The sequence below is a fragment of the Lithobates pipiens genome, unplaced genomic scaffold, assembly GCF_037356315.1.
Source record: "Lithobates pipiens isolate NorthernLeopardFrog02 unplaced genomic scaffold, aLitPip1_a1.2 Scaffold_23, whole genome shotgun sequence".
Lineage (NCBI taxonomy): Eukaryota > Metazoa > Chordata > Amphibia > Anura > Ranidae > Lithobates > Lithobates pipiens.
Window position 1 is genome coordinate 60,419,502 of NW_027507785.1, and position 23,358 is coordinate 60,442,859.

Consider the following 23,358-nt stretch of genomic DNA (forward strand, 5'->3'; position numbering starts at 1 on the left):
TGACAGTATTTGTGGTCAGTGAACTGTGGCTGTGATTAACCATGACACAAGGTCACATCATTGGTGTTGACCCCATACCCTGAGCATCCAGGTATGCTACTGCACTGAGGAACACTGCCCCCTACTGCTCAGAGGGGCATACTGCACCTTTACTATACAGGGATGGCCCCAGATGTCGGCTACTGCACTGAGAAACGCTGCCCCCTACTGCTCAGAGAACTCCCCTGTATACAGTACCCCTGATTTCGGCCACTGCAGTGAGGGACACTGCCCCCTACTGGTCAGATGGCAACACTGCATCTTCAAAATTCAGTCATTGCCCCAGATGTCAGCCACAGCACTGAGGAACACTGCCCCCTACTGCTCAGAGTAGAACACTTCACTTTACGAAATACAGTCCTTGCCCTAGATCAGGGATATGCAATTAGCGGACCTCCAGCTGTTGCAGAACTACAAGTCTCATGAGGCATAGCAAGACTGACAGCCACAAGCATGACAGCCAGAGGCAGAGGCATGATGGGAATTGTAGTTTTGCAACAGCTGGGGGTCCGCTAATTGCATATCCCTGCCCTAGATGTTGGCCATTATCCAGGAGAACACTTCCTCCTACTGGTCAGATGGGAACACTACACCTTCAACATACAGTTTTTTCCCCAGATATCAGCCACAGCACTGGGGGACACTGCCTCCTACTGCTCAGAGAAGAACACTGCCCCTTCAATATACAGCCATTTCCCCAGATGTCGGCCACTGCACTGGGGAACACTGCCCCTTACTGTTCAGAGCGGAATTCTGCACCTTCAAAATAAAAAAAAAATCACTTTTAAACTGCAATAAAATTTTTTTTTTTTAAAAAAGACTCCTTCCATGGTGACATTTTTTTAGGTAAATAACCGATTTCAGAAGAACAGTTCTTCATCATAATTGGCAGGTCCATACACCCTGAATGTTCCTGATTTTGGTGCTTTCTGGGAGAGAGACCCCAATATTAAAAAAATACCCCTGCGATGCTGTGAGATACAATGTTAATTGTACAATTGTACCGGCTCCTCTCCTGCACTGAATGGCCTTATTCTGATTTCACTGCACACTGTGAGCTTCTCACAATGCAACTCCTCCCAAGAGCCAGCCCACTGATTGCATCGGGGCTGAGGGCTTGTGGGAGGAGTACTGGAGGACGGGCGCTGTGATGTTTTCAGGAAGGTATGTACAGCCCCCCCCCCTGCTGGCCCCTCCCACCAGACATGATCTGCCTGCATTGTACTAAGAAGAACAGAGACCCAGTGATGACATCACTGGGCATAAAATAAGGTATATCATGAAAATAGGAAGATTTTATTGAAATAAAAATAAAATAAAAAGATCATTAGCATGTTGATGAAGAAGGGAAAGGAGTAACCAGTGAGGGCAAAATACACACAGATTAAACTTTAGCTTTAAAAGCAGTTAAAATATATTCTAGGCCAATCAAAATAAAGAGGTGTTCAATGATTTCTGAATAGAAAATCCTATCCCCTGCCAGCAAGATGCGTGTCGTGCCTCTACAGAGAGACTACTGCTTAAAATGGGCTTCCCACTTTAAAAAAATTTAAATTAAAAGTCAGCAGCTACAAATACTGCAGCTGCTGACTTTTAATACCTGTCCCAGGGTCCAGAGATGCGGGGGATCAGAGCCCCGCTCGTCTCCCCCTCCGTGATTGGCCACGCAGTCATCTGGGACCTGTCACGTGTACCAGATGATTGACAAGAGGGAGGGGGCAAAGCCGAGCCCTTCCTGCGTCGAGGGGAAGTGACGTCAAGAGCCCAGGCACTGAAGGGGGCAGACTACGAGGGACCCCCTAGCAACAGCTATTAAAGAGGAAGTAAACCCTGATGGGTTTACTTCCTCTTTGTCTCCCTGCAAAGGTAAAGCATAATGGACTACTATGCATCGCATACTACCCCATTATGTGTCACTTACCTGACACAGGAGCCAGCGAAGTCACCGCTGTCCCCTGTAGTCCGGAGCCTCCAACTTCTTCCGGGTATCGCTGCTCCGGCCACTCACAGCGCCAGAGCAGCGATGACGTCACTCCCGCACATGCGCACGGGAGCCGCCACTAACGGCATATCGCATAGTGCGCCTGCGTGCCGCTGTCTACCGTGTAGGTTTAGGAGATATTTCTTGGACCGACAGGTAAGCCTTAATCTAGGCTTACCTGTAGGTCAAAGTGGTTTGTAAGGGTTTACAACCATTTTAATGACTTACAGAGAGCAAGCATCCAGCAAATCTTTTGCTACCTGCCAATTGGAGAGCTCTCGTTCTGCCCCAGCTGGGGGCTGTCGTGCCTCTGCAGGGAGACTACTGCTTACCCACTTACAGACAGCAAGGATCCTGTTTTTTTTTTTTTTGTATGCTGGCAGAGGACAGGCTTTTCTACATGGGCTGTGGCAGCTTTAGGAAGCAAACTGTACCTTTTGAGCACCTTTTGTTTGAAACACTTGGAATGTATTTAGCCGATTTAAACTGAAGGTTCAGTTGAGTCTGAAGTGACTGCGATAGTCAGATTCTTCAGTATTGTGGAGTTGGCTGCTCTGTGACCTTAAAAAAATACAACTTCATTCTCAAAGAAAAAAAAAAAAAAAAATAGTTGAATATCTCCTGCTTTCCTAATGCGGCCTGGTCCTGAACTCCTCTAATGAGGCCGCTGATCCCTTGATCTGGAGGCTTGGCGTTCATTGCGTCACCCGGCTCACAACGAACACACAGATGCACCGGCTATCATCAGGCGCCCCCCCCCCCACACTAATCTCGTCTCCCCCGAGCGCTCGCACGAGTTCAAAACGCACCGCCGGTATCGGGCAGAAAACAACGCTTGGCTTTTGGAGATTTTTTCGCCGGAAAGTGTAAACAGATCCGTCTGGTGAATACGACGCGAGGGAATCATTTGGGGACAGCGGGGGGACCAGATTCAATTATTTGAGGAATTTCCAATCTACAGATTTCATTGACCCTTTCCCTGCCAGGAAGTCCTTCCTACAGATATTAAAAGGAGGGCAAAAGTTTAACTCGTACTCGCAAGACAAGATCTGGAATAACATCCAACGCTTTTGCACGTGTCGCCGGCTTAGCAGAATCCCAGATGTATGGATTACAAAAATATAACAGGCGCAGATGTGTCCAGCAAAAAAAAAAAAAAAAAAAAAAAAAAAAAAATTATACTCAAAAAAGGAAAAGACCAGGCTATTTCTGTCAATTTCTGTTTACATGTAAAAATCTTCTCTTTTTTTCCCCTCGAAAGAAAGTTACTTAGAACCCCCAAAACATAATATATATTTTTTAGGAGGTGCGCCGAATGGAAATTTTGGTGCCGAAACCGAAAATGTAGGGTGCACTTTGCCAAAAACCGGAAATGACAGTTTTTAAAAAAATATTTATATATATAATTGTATTATATTTAACTTTTTAATTAATATCATCAATTTAAATTAATATGAATTTATTGTTGGCCATTATTGGAAATTTTAGTGCAAGAAAGCTTAAGAAAAATGCAGTCTGCAGCCTCTGACCGCCTCTTGTATCGCGTCCTCAGCCTCTGGCCGCCTCTTGTATCGCGTCCTCAGCCTCTGGCCGCCTCTTGTATCGCGTCCTCAGCCTCTGGCCGCCTCTTGTATCGCGTCCTCAGCCTCTGGCCGCCTCTTGTATCGCGTCCTCAGCCTCTGGCTGCCTCTTGCATCGCGTCCTCAGCCTCTGGCTGCCTCTTGTATCGTGTCCTCAGCCTCTGGCCGCCTCTTGTATCGCGTCCTCAGCCTCTGGCCGCCTCTTGTATCGCGTCCTCAGCCTCTCGCCGCCTCTTGTATCGCGTCCTCAGCCTCTCGCCGCCTCTTGTATCGCGTCCTCAGCCTCTCGCCGCCTCTTGTATCGCGTCCTCAGCCTCTCACCGCCTCTTGTATCGCGTCCTCAGCCTCTCACCGCCTCTTGTATCGCGTCCTCAGCCTTTGACCGCCTCTTGTATCACGTCCTCAGGTCTCTGACCGCCTCTTGTATCGCGTCCTCAGCCTTTGACCGCCTCTTGTATCACGTCCTCAGGTCTCTGACCGCCTCTTGTATCACGTCCTCAGTCTCTGACCATCTCTTGTATCACATCCTCCGTCCCTTACTTAAAACACACTACTAATAGTATTAGCAAAATTTCTATTCAGTGCACCTCTAGCAGACATAATATAGGAGATCAATGCAGCCTCACCAGTTCCCGTCATATGCAGCCTACCAGTGCCTGTATATGCAGCCTGCCTGGGGCCAGATCAGAATGGCGATCTCCCGCTGTGTCACTGAGCAGATTTGAATTGCCTGGGTCGCAGTAACAATGTCCCACCTCCTGTGATCACGTCACACTGATTCAATGTCCTGCCACTGGATCAGTGTGTTGTCTATCACAGGAGGCGGGACAATGTTACTATGGCCCGGGCTATTCAGCTCCGTGACACATGGAGATTGCTGCGAGAAAAGGAGGAGGAGGGAGTGGAGGACTGGGCGCATCAGGATGACACTAACGCAATGGGCGTTAGTGTCGGATGAAGCTGGCCTTTATGGAAGAGTGGCAAGAAGAAAGACAATGTTGAAAGAAATCCATAGGAAGTCCCATTTGCAGTTTGCGAGAAGCCATGTGGGGGACACAGCAAACATGTGGAAGAAGGTGCTCTGGTCAGATGAGACCCAAATTTAAACTTTTTGGCTTAAAAGCAAAAACGCTATGTGTGGCGGAAAACTAACACTACACATAACCCTGAACACACCCTCCCCACTGTGAAACATGGTGGTGGTAGCCTCATGTTGTGGGGATTTCTTCAGCAGGGACAGGGAAGCTGGTTAGAGTTGATAGGAAGATGGATGGAGCCAAATACAGGGCAATCTTAGAAGAAAATCTGTAATGCCACGTACACACGACCGGACTTCCTGGCAGAAAAGGTCAGACGGAACCATTCTGTCAGACATTCCGATCGTGTGTGGGCTTCATCAGACTTTTTCTTTCTAAATTTCTGACGGACCAATAAATTGAACAGGTTTCAAATCTTTCCGCCGGAACCAGTTCCTATGGAGAAAAATCGCTCATCTGTGTGCTGTTCCGACGGACCAAAAACGACGCAAGGGCAGCTATTGGCTACTGGCTATTGAACTTCCTTTTTCTAGTCCCGTCGTACATCATCACATTCTAAATGATCAGATTGGTGTGATCGTGTGTAGCCAAGTCCGTTTCAGCGGAACTCCTTTGAAAAGTCCTTTGGAGTTCAGTCCGACGAGAAGTCTGCTCGTGTGTACACGGCATTAGAGTCTGCAAATGACATGACTGGGGCGGAGGTTCACCTTCCAGCAGGACAACGACCCTAAACATACAACCAGAGCTACAGTGGAATGGTTTAGATCAATGCATATTCATGTGTTAGAATGGCCCAGTCAAAGTCCAGACCTAAATCCAATTGAGAATCCGTGGCAAGACTTGAAAATTGCTGTTCACAGACGCTCTCCATCCAATCTGGCAAAAATGTCCCTCTCTAGATGTGCAAAGCTGGTAGAGACATCCCCCAAAAAGACTTGCAGCTGTAATTGCAGAGAAAGGAGGTTCTACTAAGTATTGACTCCGGGGGGCGCCATACGAATGTACCCCACACTTTTCACATATTTATTTGTAAAAAAAATTGAAAACCATTTATCATTTTCCTTCCACCTTATAATTATGTGCCTCTTTGTGTTGGTCTATCACATAAAATCCCAATAAAATACATTTTTGGTTATAACGTGATGGAAAATGTCAAGAGGTATGAATACTTTTTCAAGGCCCTGTAAGTGCCACACCACCTTGCTTCAAGCCCCTGCATTGTGCGCAGTTGGGGGGGGGGGGGCCCTATTCACTTGAATGGGGCACATTTTGGCTGTTGTACTGCTTGCTGAACGCAACAGGAAGGATCATTCTTGCCACAGGCACAAAGCATTGCAAGTGCAGCATGTGGACACCCCCATCCCCTGTGCCACTGCAGCATTAGTTTGTTTCTTTTATATCTGCCTACTTAAAAGAGGAAGTACACCCTGATGGGTTTACTTCCTCTTTCATTTCCTGCAAAGGTAAAGCATAATGGACTACTATGCATCGCATATTAGTCCATTATGTGTCACTTACCCGACACAGGAGCCAGCGAAGTCACCGCTGTCCCCTGTAGTCCGGCGCATCTATCTTCTCCGTGGGTCTCGCCGCTCGGCCTCTATCATTCGGCGAAGTCGCGATGACGTCACTCCCGCGCATGCGCACTGGAGCCGCCACACGCGGCATATCGCCGTTGACGGGTGCCACGCTCAGTGCGCCTGCGCGCCGCTGTCTACGGCGCATGCACCGTAGACAGCGGTGCTTGTCTTTCGCCAAATATCTCCTAAACCGTGTAGGTTTAGGAGATATTTCTTGGACCTACAGGTAAGCCTTAATCTAGGCTTACCTGTAGGTCAAAGTGTGTTGTAAGGGTTTACAACCACTTTAAAGCGGTTGTATATTGTTTTGTTTTTTTTTACTTTTACCTACAGGTAATAAGGCTTACCTGCAGGTAAAAAAAATAAAAATCTCTCCTAAACCTGTATGGTTTAGGAGATATTGCCCTCGCAATGAGCCGCTGACTGCAGCGGTGCATGCGCACTGGGGATTTTCGGCTGAAAGCCCGGCAGACGCCGGACTTTGCCGGAAAGAAATATCCCATGCGCATGCACGGGAGTGACGATATCGCGGCTCTGGCCACTCACAGCGCCGGAGCCGCGATACCCGGAAGCCACGCCGAGGGAACATGTCAGCTCCCTCGGCGCGGATCGTTGGAGATATCGGGGACTCATTCTAAGGTAAGTATATCATATTGACCTAGTATGCGCTGCATACTAGCTCATTATGCCTTTTCCCTTGCAGGTCAGAAATTGTTAGAATTAGAATTGTCAGAATTGTTAAAGCGGGTTTACTACCGCTTTAACAATAGAGGTTCCCCTTTAACAATCGAAAAGGACAATAAGTGACAGCAGAGCCCCTCCTCCTGCGTTCTGTGCGGTGTGGCCATAAGTCAAACAATCTTGTATGTTCGATTCTATTTGTTTATTGACTCTCCATGGGGGGAAAAAAACATTAAACCAGAAACATTCAGAGGCCTGCTGCCGCTTAATCATCCCAGCGGTACAAAGCCGCACTTTGCCAAAGCTACATGGATTGGGTTGCATTTCCCCAACTAGTTCGTGCGGAACCACCTTCCCCCACTGGGCACCGCTCCAAATCAAGAAGAGCGCAGAACCAAAAATTGCTGAAAATCCTTGGCTCTCAGGAAGGGGAAATTAGCTGGTTTATGTATAAATAACAATAAAAAGTGGTTTAATAAATTCACTTAAAAGTATAACTAAATGCAAAACTTTTTTTGTTTTGGATAGAGTGTCCCCATCAGGGACATTGTCCCTCTCAATTTGTCCTATTTTCCATTATCATTGAAAGTGAACGAAAATCCTAAATTTTGGGTTGTCCTCAGAACAGGAATAGAAGGGAAATCTTCCAATGGGGACACTAGTTCTGGTGACAGTCAGGGATTTCCTCACTTTGGAGGGATCACCTCTCACTTCCCGTTTTTGCTATTGGACATCACTCAGTTGTCCCCTCTACTCTGAGCACTGGCTGTCACCAGCTAACGTTGTTCACCTTCCTGTGTTGTATACCCGCCATGTAAAAAGGATTCATATTTGTGGATGACATCTGGTTGCCAGTTTCATTTAGCTACATGCAGTTGGGAAAACAATTATTTGATCGCCTGCAAACTTTGTAAGTTTGCCCACTTACAAAGAAATGAAGGGTCTATCGTTTTTATCATAAGGCTATTTTAAATGATGGAGACAGAATATCAACCAAAAATCCAGAAAAAAATAAAAAATAAAACACACGATACAAATGTTATAAATTGAGTTGCAGTTCAGTGAGTAAAATAAGTATTTGATCTCCAAGCAAAACATGACTAAGGCCGCGTACACACGGGCGGACTGTTCGCCCAACTTTGTCCGCTGAACAGTGTTTCAGCGGACAGTCCGCTCGTGTGTGGGCTTCAGCGGACAGTTTCAGCGGACAGTCTGACGAACAAAGTTTTTCGGAATTTCCGTAAGACTGTCCGCTGAAACCAAGTTTCAGCGGACAGTCCGCTCGTGTGTAGGCTTGTTCGTCAAACTAAGTTTCGCGCATGCTCAGAAAGGATTTACACGGCAATGGTTGCATTGCAGTGTATTGGACGTCGTATTTCTCGTCCCGTCGTACGTGCTGTTCACGTCATTGCGCACGTTTTCAGCGGACTGTTCGTTCTTCGTGTGTGGTCAAGTCCGTTCATGCAAATTTTGAGTGGACTGTTTGTCGGATTGTTTGACGAACAAAGTTGGGCGAACAGTCCGCCCGTGTGTACGCGGCCTTAGTACTTGGTGGAGAAACCCTTGTTGGCAATCACAGAGGTCAGACGTTTCTTGTAGTTGGTGACCAGGTTTGCACACATCTCAGGAGGGATTTTGGTCCTCTCTTCTTTACAGATCTTCTCTAAATCCTTAAGGCATGGGTCTTCAAACTACGGCCCTCCAGTTGTTCAGGAACTACAATTCCCATCATCCAGTTGTTCAGGAACTACAATTCCCATCATGCCTAGTCATGTCTGTGAATGTCAGAGCTGCACAATGCCTCATGGGATGTGTAGTTTTGCAACAGCTGGAGGGCCGTAGTTTGATGATCCCTGCCTTAAGGTTTCCTGGCTGTCTCTTGGCAACTCGAAGTTTCCGCTCCCTCCATAAATTTTCTATAGGATGAAGGTCTGGAGGCTGGCTAGACCACTCCCTGACCTTAATGTGCTTCTTCTTGAGCCAATCCTTTGCTGCCTTGGCCGTATGTTTTGGGTCATTGTCATGCTGGAAGACCCATCCATGACCCATCTTCAGTGTTCTGGCCGAGGGCAGAAGGTTCTCATCCAAGATTTTGCAATACATGGCCCCGCCCATTGGCCCCTCAATGTGGCAAAGTCGGCCTGTACCTTTAGCAGAGAAACAGCCCCAAAGCATAAGGTTTCCACCTCCGTGCTTGACTGTAGGGGTGGTGTTTTTAGGGTCATAGTCAGCAATTTTCTTCCTCTAAACAGGGCGAGTCGTGTTAATGCCAAAGCGCTCAATTTTGGCCTCACCTGACCACAGAACTTTCTCCCATTCCTTCTCTGAATCATTTAGATGTTGATTGGCAAACTTCAGACTGGCCTGTACATGTGCCTTCTTGAGGAGGAGGACCTTGCAGGCGTTGAAGGATTTCAACCAATGGCGGATTGTTGTGTTACCAATGATTTGTTTGGTGACTGTGGTCCCAACTGCCTTGAGATCATTCACAAGCTCCTCCCGTCTAGTTCTGGGCTGATCCCTCACTTTTCTCATGATCATCCTCACCCCATGAGACGAAATCTCCAGACCGTGGGCGATTGATGGTTATTTTGTATTTTTTCCCCATTTGCGAATAATCGCTCCAACAGTTGTCTCCTTCTCACCAAGCTTCTTGCTGATGGTCTTGTAGCCCATTCCAGCCTTGTGCAGGTCTACAACCTTGTCCCTGATGTCCTTTGATGGCTCTTTGGTCTTGCCCATTTTGGTGGCTTTGAATGGAAGAGATTCTGTGGACAGGTGTCGTCAGGTAAATATATCATACCGGTGAGTCTGTCACAGGGGGCAACTGCCTTATTCCCTCCTCTCCTTCCCGCCAGCAGCTGCAAGCACAAAATAAAATGGAGAGTGTGGGGGGGGAGGGGAGGGTCCAGTAAATATCTCATATTTACTGGCCTTTTCCTTTCCTGAATGAACACAATAATAAGATCCTTCAGGATGGAGAGTGGGGTGTCCAATAAATATATCACATTTACCGACCTTTTCCTTTCCCGAATGAACACAATGAGTGATCATTACCAATCACTCACTGTGTTCATTCATAACTAAAGCATCGTAAATTGTGCTTGTTTGGGGAGGGGGGGGGGGGGACCCTGTCGGGTTGGCTTTATGGGGCCCTGTGGTTTCAAACAGCAGCCCTGGACGCGTCTAACAGCCTGGTTATAAAATGTCCAGTGTGCATGAGGCCTTATTCCTTCACCCACTGACAAGCATTTAACCCTTGCAGTGTAGGGGGTAATTGCTTGTCTCAGTCCTCTCCTTCCTGCCGGAAGCTGCAAGCACAAAATAAGATCCTTCAGGATGGAGAGTGTGGGGGGAGTCCGGTAAATATCTCATATTTACCGGCCTTTTCCTTTCCTGAAAAAACAGAACGATCCGTACTGATCAATCACTGTGTGCATCCATAACTGAAGCATAGTATATTGTGCTTATTTGGTGGGGGGGGGCTGTTAGGTTGGCTGTATGGGGCCCCTTAGTTTCTAATAGCAACCCTGAACGCCCCGAACAGCAGAGTTATAAAAAGGTCCAGTGTGCATTAAACGAGCATTTAACTCTTGCAGTGTAGGGGGCGCTATTGCAAGGGTAATTTTTTTTTTCTGCTGAAGTGGGGGTTTAACATTGCAGAATGACCACTGTATTTAAAAAAAAAAAAAAAAGTTATATTTTTTAAGATCCCTTTAAATTTTTTATTTTTTTTTTAAAGATTTTTTGATACATTTTGAGAAATATTACCTTTTCTGCAAATAAACTGGCTTCAATATATATATATATATATATATATATATATATAAACTGGCTTCAATATGTATGTATGCATGCATGCATGCATGCATGCATGCGTATATATATATATATATATATATATATATATATATATATATATATATATATATATATATACATATACACACACATACACACACACACACACACACACACACACACACACACACATTGAAGCCAGTTTATTTGCAGAAAAGGTAATATTTCTCAAAATGTATCAAAAAATCTTTAAAAAAAAAATAAAAAGGGATCTTAAAAGAAAAAAAAAAGTAATTTCTGACAGAGACAGGAGAGCCCAGACATCCGGCCTACAGGCAAACATGACTTGTGCACAACAAAAACTCAGATAAATTAAGTTACCCCGAGACATATGCTCTAATCAAGAGACCCTGTGATCGTCGGCCAAGAAGTAGCCTTGCCGGTGAACAGCCAGACGGCGATTCTGCACAGCGCAGGAGATATGAGAAATTAAATCACGGGGGCCATTGATTCAGTTGTCCTTTATTCCATTTAAATCTTAATTTCTTGCAGGCAGCGACTACAGAGACATTACTGGATTTATAGAGCCAAGATCACTGGAGACTTGCAATAAAAAAAAAAAAGAAAAAATGAAAAAAATTTTTAAAAAAAAGCTGAATTGGCATACATTTTCAATGGATTCCCTCAGATATCAGCATCAAATATTGGTTACGGTGTAGGCCAAACGCCATTTAATTTGGCCATGGTTAAAGGGGAACTCCAGATTTAGCTAAAAGAACATACATTAACACGAAATAAACTTATAGTAAAAAAAAAAAAAAAAAAAAAAAAAAAAATCGAATCCAAGGACACAGGTCTTGTGTAACATCCAGTACTGTAGCAGCGCTCTTGTCAATTATTAATTGTGACCAGCATTCATATGAGAACAGTGGCGACTCGTCCATTAGGGGGCGCCTTCCCCTCTCTCCATGCCCCCCTCTATATGGGGATAGATTCATGCATAGCATGAATCTATCCATTGCCACCGCAGCCACCCCCATATTAATGCGTCTGGCCCCTTTCGGGTCACCGGGCACATGAATTACAGCGGTGGAGGGATTTTTTTTTTTTTGGAGCACGTGATTAGAGCCAGAGGCTCTAATAGGCTTCAAAATAGGGTAGGCTTGGGGCACAGAGCATGCAACCTGGAACCCACCCAGGTGTGTTACAACAGCGAATGAACATTCATTCGCTGTTGAAATACTGATTCTCAATCCGACCAATCAGAAGCGGGTGTGAGACCAGTTTTCCGATTGGCCGAAAATAGAAGACTCCGGATTGGCCGCCAAGGGAGGGGGGGTGGGGACATAAGCCGAAGCCATTGAGAGCAGGAGAACAGGAGGCCACCAGGCAGGGGGGAAGCCACCGATGATGCAGAGCAGGAGAAAGGGAGGCTGCCGTTGAGCAGGGGGAAGTCGCTGGTGTAAGTGCTTCCAACCAACCAAGTTCTGAAAGCAGGTGGTGATCCTAGTAGATGTTAATCAGTGCGCACCAAACACCAAGCTCCACACCGCGTGTTTCACACTCCCACAGGGGTTCAAACGCACCAGAAATTGATAGAACGCAAGCCTTGAGTAACTCGAAGGGATGTCAACCAGAGAACAGGCATAGTTTAGAGCTGCAAATCACTCCATGGGTAGTGGAACATAGGAAGAGAAACTCCACATAGCGTGATCCTGTTTTAGCATTTATTGCAACCCCAACCTCCTTAAAAATGCACTTACAAACATTAAAACATCAGTAAGCATATAAAATAGAAAACGTTTTCATCAATCCGTTGAAGTGAGGGCAAACCAAATATCAGTTAGATCAGCGAAAGCTGATTAATCGTAGTTGTCTCTTCCTGGTGGTGACATGCAAAACGTCACTTCCGGTCGCCGTAAAGGTCACACGCTGACGCGTTTTGTCATTACGTCTTCGTCTCAGGGCGTCCTCAGAATAGTTAGGTCGAGGGTAAAATGCGTCGCTAGGAGGTAGAGAATTTGGTAAGAGAGACCTATGTATCTGCTTAAAAAAATATATTATATATCTTTTTTGTGTGCAGCATAGCATACATTCTCGGCATCTGTAAGAAAGAGGTCAAGCACTGAATAATGCAACTCCAGCACAAGGCATGAGAGCTACGTCAGTACTGAATCCCCAATGGCCAATAAAAAATAAAAATAAAAAATGGTCCTAAAGAACAGGAGAAGCTGGCAAAGACAGGCAGAGAGTGCAGTCTTGTCATTACTGGAGGAAGGCAGACTAAGTGCCAAGTCTGCCGTAAGTGTAAGTGTTCCTGTCCCTTATGTTTTATCCTGCTTTAAGATTATATATAAAGTGCGGGGTTAGCAACCGGTTGATCACAGCCATGTGTAATGTACTACTGACTTTTGCATTCGGCCCACCTTAGCTGCCGACCCCCCGCATCCGTCCCTCCTTACCTCCTGACCCCCGCGCTCGCCTTTCCTTACTGCCGACCTCCGCGCTCGCCCTTCCTTAATGCCCTGACCTCCCCCCCCATGCTCGTCCTTCATTACTGCCGATCCCCCGCGTTCGCACCTTCATTACTGCCGACCCCCGCCCGACCCCCCGCCCTTCCTTACCGCCGACCCCCCGCCCTTCCTTACCGCCGACCCCCCGCCCTTCCTTACCGCCGACCCCCCGCCCTTCCTTACCGCCGACCCCCCGCCCTTCCTTACTGATGACCCCCCGCCCTTCCTTACTGATGACCCCCCGCCCTTCCTTACTGATGACCCCCCACCCTCCCTTACTGATGACCCCCCACGCTCGCTCCTTCCTTACAGCCGACCCCTGCGCTCGCAATTTCTTACTTAACAATACATGGCCCGTCAACACGGCAAAGTCGGCCTGTACCTTTAGCAGAGAAACAGCCCCAAAGCATAACGGAGGAAGAAAAATGCTAAGACCCAAAGAACACAATCACGAGAGTCAAGCATGGAGGTGGAAACATGATGCTCCCTCCTGAGATGTCCGCAAACCTGGTCACCAACTATAAGAAACATCTTACCTCTGTGATTGCCAACAAGGGTTTCTCCACCGAGTACTAAGTCATGTTTTGCTTGGGGATCAAATACTTATTTTACTCACTGAACTGCAACTTAATTTATAACATTTGGATTGTGTGTTTTTCTGGATTTGCAGTTGATATTCTCTATCATTTAAAATACACCTAGGATAAAAATGATAGACCCTTCATTTCTTTGTAAGTGGGCAAACTTATAAAACCTGCAGGGGATCAAATAATCATTTCCCCACAGTATATAGACAATATTTTCTTGTCACAGAGGTCTGCTTTAAAAATGACATTAATGCAAGCAATAACAGCTTTCCCTTTAAGGCCTCTATAATTAATCTAGTAGACAAAGAGTCAGGCAGGCTAGGGAGCGCCAACGTTGCATGCCACCCGTCCAGCCCCAGTCCCAAACGATTTAAACCGACGCTGGCAGAAAGAACAAACTAAAAATAATGACAAAATAAGATGGCTGAAACTGATTAAATTCAATCACATGCAGGAAAAAACAAAGAAGAGAACCAGCAAGCAAGAAGGTCCCATTGATGTGTCACTGTGACCTGCACCCACTCAGGAGAGACGGGCTGCTCCGGAGAATGGCCCATTGTCTCATCGTGTGGGCGCATTTTATTTCCGTGGGAAAAAAAATAAAAAATATATTTGACATGGGACGGCAGCAAGTTGCCAGTTAGTAGCCAAATTCGCATCTCTGCTACAACTTGGTGTCAGAAAAAAAAAAAAATGTCAATAAAAACACGGCATTATTAAAAGATGAGTTATGGCATAACGGACCAAGTCCTTAACGTGGAGGTTTTAAGAACTTTGCAAGTCTGCAGGAGTTCAATTATAAAGCTCCACCCATTATCAATAATAATATATATATATATATATATATATATATATTAGTCATCCTTAAAGGGTAACTCCATATTCATGGGAAAAAAAATATCGCAAAAAAAATAAAAAATTATATATATATTATTATTATTTATTATTATTAATAATAAAACATATACAATTGTGACACAAGCCATATTGTAACTTAAAGCGGGATTAACCATTCGACCAACAGTAAATTTACCACCCCCTTCATGACCGGGCCGTTTTTGCGATACAGCACTGCGTTACTTTAACTTAAAAAATTGTGACGATGGTGCAACGCTGTACTTAAACAAAAAGGTATGTTTTTTTTTTTCCCCCCACAAAATAGATCTTTCTTCTGGTGGAATTTGATCACCTCTGTGTTTTTTGGCACCAACAACAAAAAAAAAAAAAAACGACAATTTTGAACAATATTTTTTACATTCTGCTATAAAACATATCCAATAAAAAAAAATTAAAAAAAAAAAATATATTGAATTTCTTCATCAATTTAGGCCAATATGTATATAGATTATTTTGCACAAAAGTTACAGCGTCTACAAACTATGAGATAGATTTAATTTTTTTTCTAGTAATGATGGCAATCAGCAACTTTTAGTGAGACTGCAATACTGCACATTCGGACACTTTTGTGGCACTGAGGCCGGGTTCACACTGGAACACGCAGAGGCTCACAGCAGGAGCCCTGTGCATCTCCATTTACTGTTTCAGGTCTGATTTCAGCACAAATTTTGGTCTGAATTCAGACCTGAAATGGACCAAAAGACGCACAGGGCTCCTGTACAATTCGCACCAGAGCCGATGAGGAGACCACGTGGCACTCTTTCAGACCATGGCGGGTCCCGCGGCGCTCTTTCAGACCATGGCGGGTCCCGCGGCGCTCTTTCAGACCATGGCGGGTCCCGCGGCGCTCTTTCAGACCATGGCGGGTCCCGCGGAGCTCTTTCAGACCATGGCGGGTCCCGCGGAGCTCTTTCAGACCATGGCGGGTCCCGCGGAGCTCTTTCAGACCATGGCGGGTCCCGCGGAGCTCTTTCAGACCATGGCGGGTCCCGCGAAGCTCTTTCAGACCATGGCGGGTCCCGCGGCGCTCTTTCAGACCATGGCGGGTCCCGCGGAGCTCTTTCAGACCATGGCGGGTCCCGCGGAGCTCTTTCAGACCATGGCGGGTCCCGCGGAGCTCTTTTGAATTGCTGTGGGTCCCGTGGTGCTCTTTAGGAACATGTTGGGTCCCGGGGTGCTCTTTCAGACCTCCGTGGGTCTTGTGGCGCTCTTTTGGATAACGCATTTTTTAACGTTTTTATTTAGAATTAGTTTTTAACAAAAAGAGCAATTGTTCGAGACAGTCATTTACACAACACATATTTCCTCATTAACATATGTTATATAAATACGAATATCTTTCGGTAGTTAACAAAAGATTTAAGTATATCAAATTCAAGTTAGCGGGTCTCGCCTGCCCCAGTTGGGATCAAACTGTAGGCGTATACCAGTCAACCTGCTGTTATTTGCATTATAGAAGATGCAATTTCTACTTAACTACAATTTGAGGTAGGTAACAATAGACTTACAATTTACAGTTTTCTAGATAATTAGAAGCTCTATGGTGGTCCATCCAAGCTTGCCATTTTTTTTTAATTAGTTGTAGAGAAGTTTGTATATGCCAGCATTAATTCATATTGTGTCTGAATATTCAATCTAGCAATAACCTCGGATAAGTTCGGAACCTCGGGAGGATTTCCAAAGACTGGAAATTGTGATTCTGGCTGCTATAAGTGTATGGGCTACTATTGTTATATATATATATATATATATATATATATATTTTATAGGGTATATGTCAAGGTTTATTCCTAGAAGAGCCATGGCAGGAGGGAGATCAATCAGATTGCAAGTGAGATCCGCTATAAATGCTGAGACAGTATTCCACTCATGGTGTTCTTTTGGACTATGTTGCCTGCGGTGCTCTTTTGGATCATGTTGGGTCCTGCGGTGCTCTTTCGGACCACAATGGGTTGCATGGTGCTCTTTCAGACCTCGTAGGTCTCATGGCACTCCTCTGGATCATACTGGGCCCAGTGGTTCTCTTTTGGACCATGCTGGGTCCCACTGTGCTTTTTTGGATCACGATGGGTCCCACTGTGCTCTTCTGGAGCACGTAGGGTCCCACTGTGCTTTTTTGGACCCGTGGCACTCTTTCGGACTTCGCTGGGTCTCGTGGCGCTCTTTCTGACCTCTGTGGGTCCCGTGACACTCTTTCAGACCCCCGTTGGATCCCATGGAACTCTTTCAGACCACAATGGGTTCCGTGGCACTCTGAGACCTCGCTGGGTCCTGTGGCTCTCTTTCAGACCTCGCTGGGTCCCGTGGCTCTCTTTCAGACCTCGCTGGGTCCCGTGGCTCTCTTTCAGACCTCGCTGGGTCCCGTGGTGCTCTGTTGGACCATAGTGGATCATGTGGTGCTCTTTTGAACTACATTGGGTCTCACAGTGCTTTTTGAGACCACGCTGGGTTCCCTGGTCCCCTATCAGGCCACGTTGGGTCGTGTGTGGTCCCCTATCAGGCCACGCTGGGTCCTGTGTTGTCCCCTATCAGGCCACGCTGGGTCCTGTGTGGTCCCCTATCAGGCCACGCTGGGTCCTGTGTGGTCCCCTATCAGGCCACGCTGGGTCCTGTGTGGTCCCCTATCAGGCCACGCTGGGTCCTGTGTGGTCCCCTATCAGGCCATGCTGGGTCCCCTGGTCCCCTATCAGGCCATGCTGGGACTTGTGGTCCTCCATCAGACCATGCTGCCCTCCCTCCCCCCTCCAGCAGGGTGCACTCACCTCCTATGATGGTCCTGATGAGGGAGGCATGTCCCGGGCAGTCCACCAGGGTGAACTGTAGGCGGCAGTATCCGGTGTGTGTCAGGTGTTCGGGGACGGGCACGGTGAAGGAGGAGAAGCCCAGGTCCAGGGTGATGCCCCTCTCCCGGCTCTGAGGGTTCTTATCGAAGGCGGCGGTGGAGGAGGTGGTGCTCAGCGCCTTGGCCAGCGACGTCTTCCCGCTGTCGATGTGGCCGAGCACCCCGACATTGAAGTTTAGGGTCTCCCCCTCAGCAGAAGCCATGAGAAGCAGCAATGCGTTTCAGCGTGGTTGCAGGGCACTTCCGCGTTGTGCGCTGCTTATCCCCTCCCCCCCAGGTACAGTAGAGATGAATATTGGTTCCGCTTAGTGTAAAGGAGAATTTCCCACACTCAGTTCATCACAGGCTGGTTAAATCTATTATTTTAATGTAAGGCTGACTCCAGACACTTTGTTTTTGAAAATAATGAGAAAGAATTAACATTTCTGTTTTTTATGTTACCCCATTAAGGAGACTTTGTTCACAAAAGGGGGTGTGCTGCCGGAGAAGGAAAATGGGGCAACTGCCCTAGGTGGCAATCATGGGGTGAGGGGCAGCAATGAGGCCGGAATGTCCTTACCAAACACTCCGTCCTCACCACAGCTCAGTAACGTTGTCCTATACACGGGGAAGCCATACTGGGCTCATTGCTAGGACGCTGGCGCTGCCTGCAGCATAACAACCAATGATGCGGCACAGTCCATCCACCTGCGTCTTAGCAACCAATGATGCTGTAAGGCCCACCTACATCCTAGCAACCAATGATACTGTAAGGCCCACCTACATCCTAGCAACCAATGATGCTGTAAGGCCCACCTATATCCTAGCAACCAATGATGCTGTAAGGCGACTTAGCCACCTGACAAGTCGCGCTCCGTTCTGTACTATGGAACCGTTCTAATAGGAGCGACTTGAGTCGCTCCGACTTAGAAAAAGGTTCCTGTACTATTTTTGGGGTGACTTCAGTCGACTTGCATTGACTTCTATACAGAAGTCATTTTGCAAGTCGCCGCTGAAGTCGTGTGCAGATCGCCTCTGTGAGTCGCGCTGCAAGTCGCGTCGCCCCTGTATGAACCCAGGACTAAGGCCCACCTACATCCTACCAACCAATGATGCTATGGGCCACCTGTGCCAATAATACTGTAAGACCTTCCTACTATCACTAAGCTGGTTGCTAAGACGCTGGCACTTCCTGCACATCACAACCAATGACTCTGTACGATACAGCCACCTGCACCCTCGCATCCAGTGATACTGTGCAGCAGCCAGCACCATAGCAAGTAACAATGGCCTAGCTGCCTACATCCTAGCAACCAAAAATGTTGTCTGCAATATACCAAACAAAAATGCTGCATGGGGTTCCTCATTAACATGTATACCAAATCCTCAGCTAAGATTTTTTTTTCCTTAGTACATGTCCCCCTAGGACAGTGCCCAGCCCTCATGCCAGTTGTTTGACAACCCCTTGCCTATTATTCTAGTACAGGGGTCTCTAAACAAAGGGCCAGTTTACTGTCCTTAAACTTTAGGGGGGCTGCACTGTGGCAAGTGGGAGAAGAAAATGTTCGGGCATCAGCAGGAGTAAACAATGACTCATGATTGGTATTAGAGGGAGTAATAGTGCCCCATCTTTGGTTTTCATGGGAGGAATAGTGCCCCATCATTGGTGTCAATGGGAGATTAGTACCCCATCATTAGTATCAAAGGGAGGAACAGTGCCCCATCATTGGTGTCAATGGCAGGAATAGTGCCCCATCGTTAGTATCAATGGGAGGAACACCCATAATTGGTGTCAATGGGAGATTAGTGCCCCTTCGTTAGTATCAATGGGAGGAATAGTGTCCCATCATTGGTGTCAATGGAAGATTAGTGCCCCGTCATTGGTGTCAATGGGAGATTAGGGCCCCATCATTAGTATCAATGGGAGGAATAGTGAACCATCATTGGTGTCAATGGGAGATTAGTGCCCCATCATTAGTGTCAGTGGGAGGAATAGTGCCCCATCGCTGGTATCAATGGGAGGAATAGTGCCCCATCATTGGTATCAATGGGAGTTTGGTGCCCCATCATTGGTGTCAGTGGGAGATTAGTGCCCCATCGTTAGTATCAATGGGAGGAATAGTGCCCCGTAATTGGTGTCAATGGCAGATTAGTCCCCCATTATTGGTGTTAGTCAGCAACAGTGGGGGGAATAATCCCCCAAAGGCCGGATAAAAGCAAGCAAAGGACCATATCCGGCCTCTGGGCCGCAGTTTGGATACCTTTACCGTGCATTGCAGTAATGCATACACATCGCAGTAACGCACACATCGCAGCAATGTACACATCGCAGCAATGTACACATCGCAGCAATGTACACATCGCAGCAATGTACACATTGCAGTAATGTACACATCGCAGTAATATACACATCGCAGTAATGTACACATCGCAGTAACGCACACATTGCAGTAACGCACACATCGCAGTAATATACACATTACAGTAACGCACACATCGCAGTAACGCACACATCGCAGTAACGCACACATCGCAGTAACGCACACATCGCAGTAATATACACAGCGCAGTAACGCACACATCGCAGATATATACACATCGCAGTAACGCACACATCCCAGTAATGTACACATCGCAGTAACGCACACATCGCAGTAATGTACACATCGCAGTAATGCACACATCGCAGTAATATACACAGCGCAGTAACACACACATCGCAGTAATATACACATCGCAGTAACGCACACATCCCAGTAACTCACACATCGCAGTAACGCACACATCGCAGTAATGTACACATCGCAGTAATGCACACATCGCAGTAACGCACACATCGCAGTAATGTACACATCGCAGTAATGCACACATCGCAGTAATATACACAGTGCAGTAACACACACATCGCAGTAATATACACATCGCAGTAACGCACACATCCCAGTAATGTACACATCGCAGTAACGCACACATCGCAGTAATGTACACATCGCAGTAATGCACACATCGCAGTAACGCACACATCGCAGTAATGTACACATTGCAGTAACGCACTCATCGCAGTAATGTACACATCGCAGTGACGCACACATCGCAGAGATGCACACATCGCAGTGATGCACACATCGCAGTAACGCACACACATCGCAGTGACGCACACATCGCAGTGACGCACGGCACCCTCAGGGTTCACATACAATTTCAAGTTTTCCTTTTTGCCCAGAATGCACCTTCTCATGCGACCTTTGTGTCGCACACGTGTCAAAACGCAAATCTCACGCTAGGATGTTTTTGCTGAAATCCGACCTTTTTGTTGTAATGATAAACATTCCTAAGTCATCTATAAAACGGACAACAATTGTTTCCATAATATGAAATTCGAATTCCACGCGCATTTCCTGTAACACGGCCATGGAGTAATCCGAGAACTCCCCGGACGTCAGGCTCAGATCATGTCAGAGATATTTCCAATTTTATGAACTGCAAAGACCTCTCCAGTGGATTTTCAGTGACTACTCATTTTGAGTTATTATTGTAAACAAAACGTAATATTTCTGGAGACTGATATGTTTTACAGTCAGCCTTTCTCTTTAAAGCAGAACTCCAGCCAAAAATAACCTCTTAAATATGAGATCTGGGGTCAAAAAGACCTCACATCTCATATTTACACTAAAATGCAATAAAAGAAAAAAAACATTTGTCATTTAAAAAAATAATTAAAACAAAATGGCCCTTTAAAAGCTATGGGCGGAAGTGACGCTTTGACGTTTGCAATGTCACAGAGATGGGTGGGGGTGGGCATCTTCCCCTCACTTGTCTCCATGCCCAGCCGGCAGAAGGACGCGATCGCCTCCGCCACTGCCGACGGCTCTGGTAAGAGTGCAGAGGGCACCGGAACGCGGTGGGAGTGGCGGGCCCTCTCCCGCCGCCAATAAAAGGGATCTCACAGCAAATCCACTGCAGAGACCACTTTTATCTTGAAGCGAACAAAAGGATACCGGGGGTTATGGTAGCTAGCTGCTGCCATAACAACGATATCCCCCTTCAAAGTGAGGATGTATATCGGCATGCGGCGGTCCGGAAGTGGTTAAAAGATATCATTTTTTTTTAAAACAGCTTTTGCTGCAATATTTCACCTTTATTCACCTGCCGACCAATGACAGCTGATCACATGATGTAAACAAGCAAGCAAGCTCAGTAATTCTTTTTTTTTTTCTCCTTACGCTGACAGCATGAGGAGAAAAAAAAGCTGATCCCCGGCTTATCTGCAAGGGACATCAGTCCCGAAGAGGAAGAAGCAATTATGCCTCATCTGTGCCCACCAGTACCCAGGGCCATATTTAAGGCAGGGCAAAAGGGGCAGCTGTCATTGTTGTGGGGCCCAAAGCAGCTGCCTCATACTTGTCAACTATCCTGGTTTAAATTCCCTTGTCCCTTGAGGTTTTAGTCCAGTGCTGTGTCCCAATATCCCAGTGTGAAGTGCTGCTACTAATGCAGCCCAGCTCTGCCCTATTGTTGTGTACAGATGACTCGCATGCAGACCCTGTGTTTACATGTAAATAACCGGCATTCATATGTAAATATCGGCAGCATTGATATGTATATCATGCCCCCCTGAGGCCATATCCACAGTAATCTCTAGCAACCAATCAACAGGCAGAAATCATGTGCTATAACCTCTAGTAACTAATCAGTGAGCTGTAATGTGTGCTGTAACCTCTAGCAACCAGTCAGTGAGCTGTAATGATACACTGCAACCTCTGGCAACCAAACGCAATAGCTGCCTGATCTGATTCAGTAAACTGATTTTGAGTCTAGCTGCTATTTATTGTATGTCTCAGAGCAGGTGGAGAGTGAAACTGCATGGGGGGGAGCCCCAAGGAAAGTTTTGTCCAGGGTCCAATCAGTGTTAAAGATGGCCCTGCCAGTGCTCACCAGTGCCACCTATAAATGCCCATGATTACCACCTATCAATGCCCACAAGTGCCACCTATCAATGCCCACTAGTGGTGTCAATCAGTGCCACCTAGCAGTGCTGCCTATCAGTGTAATCGATCAGTGCCAATTATTGACACCCATCAGTGCCCATCACTGCCACCCCTCAGTGCCCATCACTGCCACCTATCAGTCCCGCCTCATCAGCGTACATCAATGAAGGAGAAAAATTACCTGTTTGCAAAATTTTATAAAAAAATATTTAAAAATTCTGTCTTTTTAAAAAATTTTTACAAAAAAATAAAAACCGCAGAGGTCATCAAATACCACCAAAAGAAAGCTCTATTTGTGGGAAAATATGATAAAAATTTAATTTGGGTACAGTGTAGCATGACCGCGCAATTGTCATTCAAAATGCATCAGCGCTGAAAGCTGAAAATTGGCCTGGGCAGGAGTGGAGTTTAAGTGCCCAGTAAGCAAGAGGTTAATTAAGGTTTTTGTGTTTGAAGTTTAGCTTTAAACATTCGCTACTCCGTCCAAAAACTTTTGGCTCGAGGTGAACTTTAAAGCATCAGAACACGACTAAGTGAAAAGCATTAGGACATCCAAGTCGAATTGTTTGCCCTTAAATAAGCAATATTCATTACTCAGGAGTATCACCGAAGACCTTGGTCCACGTCCACAGATCGGACCTTTCCTTGGTGGAAATCCGATCCCGGGGACGGCGATACGTTGGAAATGTTTAGCCCATGAAAGTCTCACCCAGGAGAGATGTAAAGCCGACCTGTGAAAACGATTTCCCTTTATCATCAAGGCTTTGTTTTCATTCCTCCAGCAATCAGAGGATAATCACACTCGGGGAGTTAGGAAGTGATACTGCCAGGAAAAGCGTGGGGTTAAACGTTC

General features: G+C 46.4%; 1 protein-coding gene across 1 annotated transcript in view; it reads right to left on the bottom strand.

Annotated features, from left to right (window-relative positions):
• The window catches only part of EEFSEC (eukaryotic elongation factor, selenocysteine-tRNA specific), a 247,788-nt gene extending 230,007 nt beyond the window's left edge, over nt 1-17,781 (bottom strand). Inside the window, exon 1 of the mRNA XM_077451722.1 lies at nt 17,459-17,781. Within this exon, the coding sequence (XP_077307848.1) occupies nt 17,459-17,741 (283 nt within the window). The 5' untranslated portion in view covers nt 17,742-17,781. The remainder of the gene's footprint in view (nt 1-17,458) is intronic.
• Between the last annotated feature and the right edge of the window lie 5,577 nt (nt 17,782-23,358).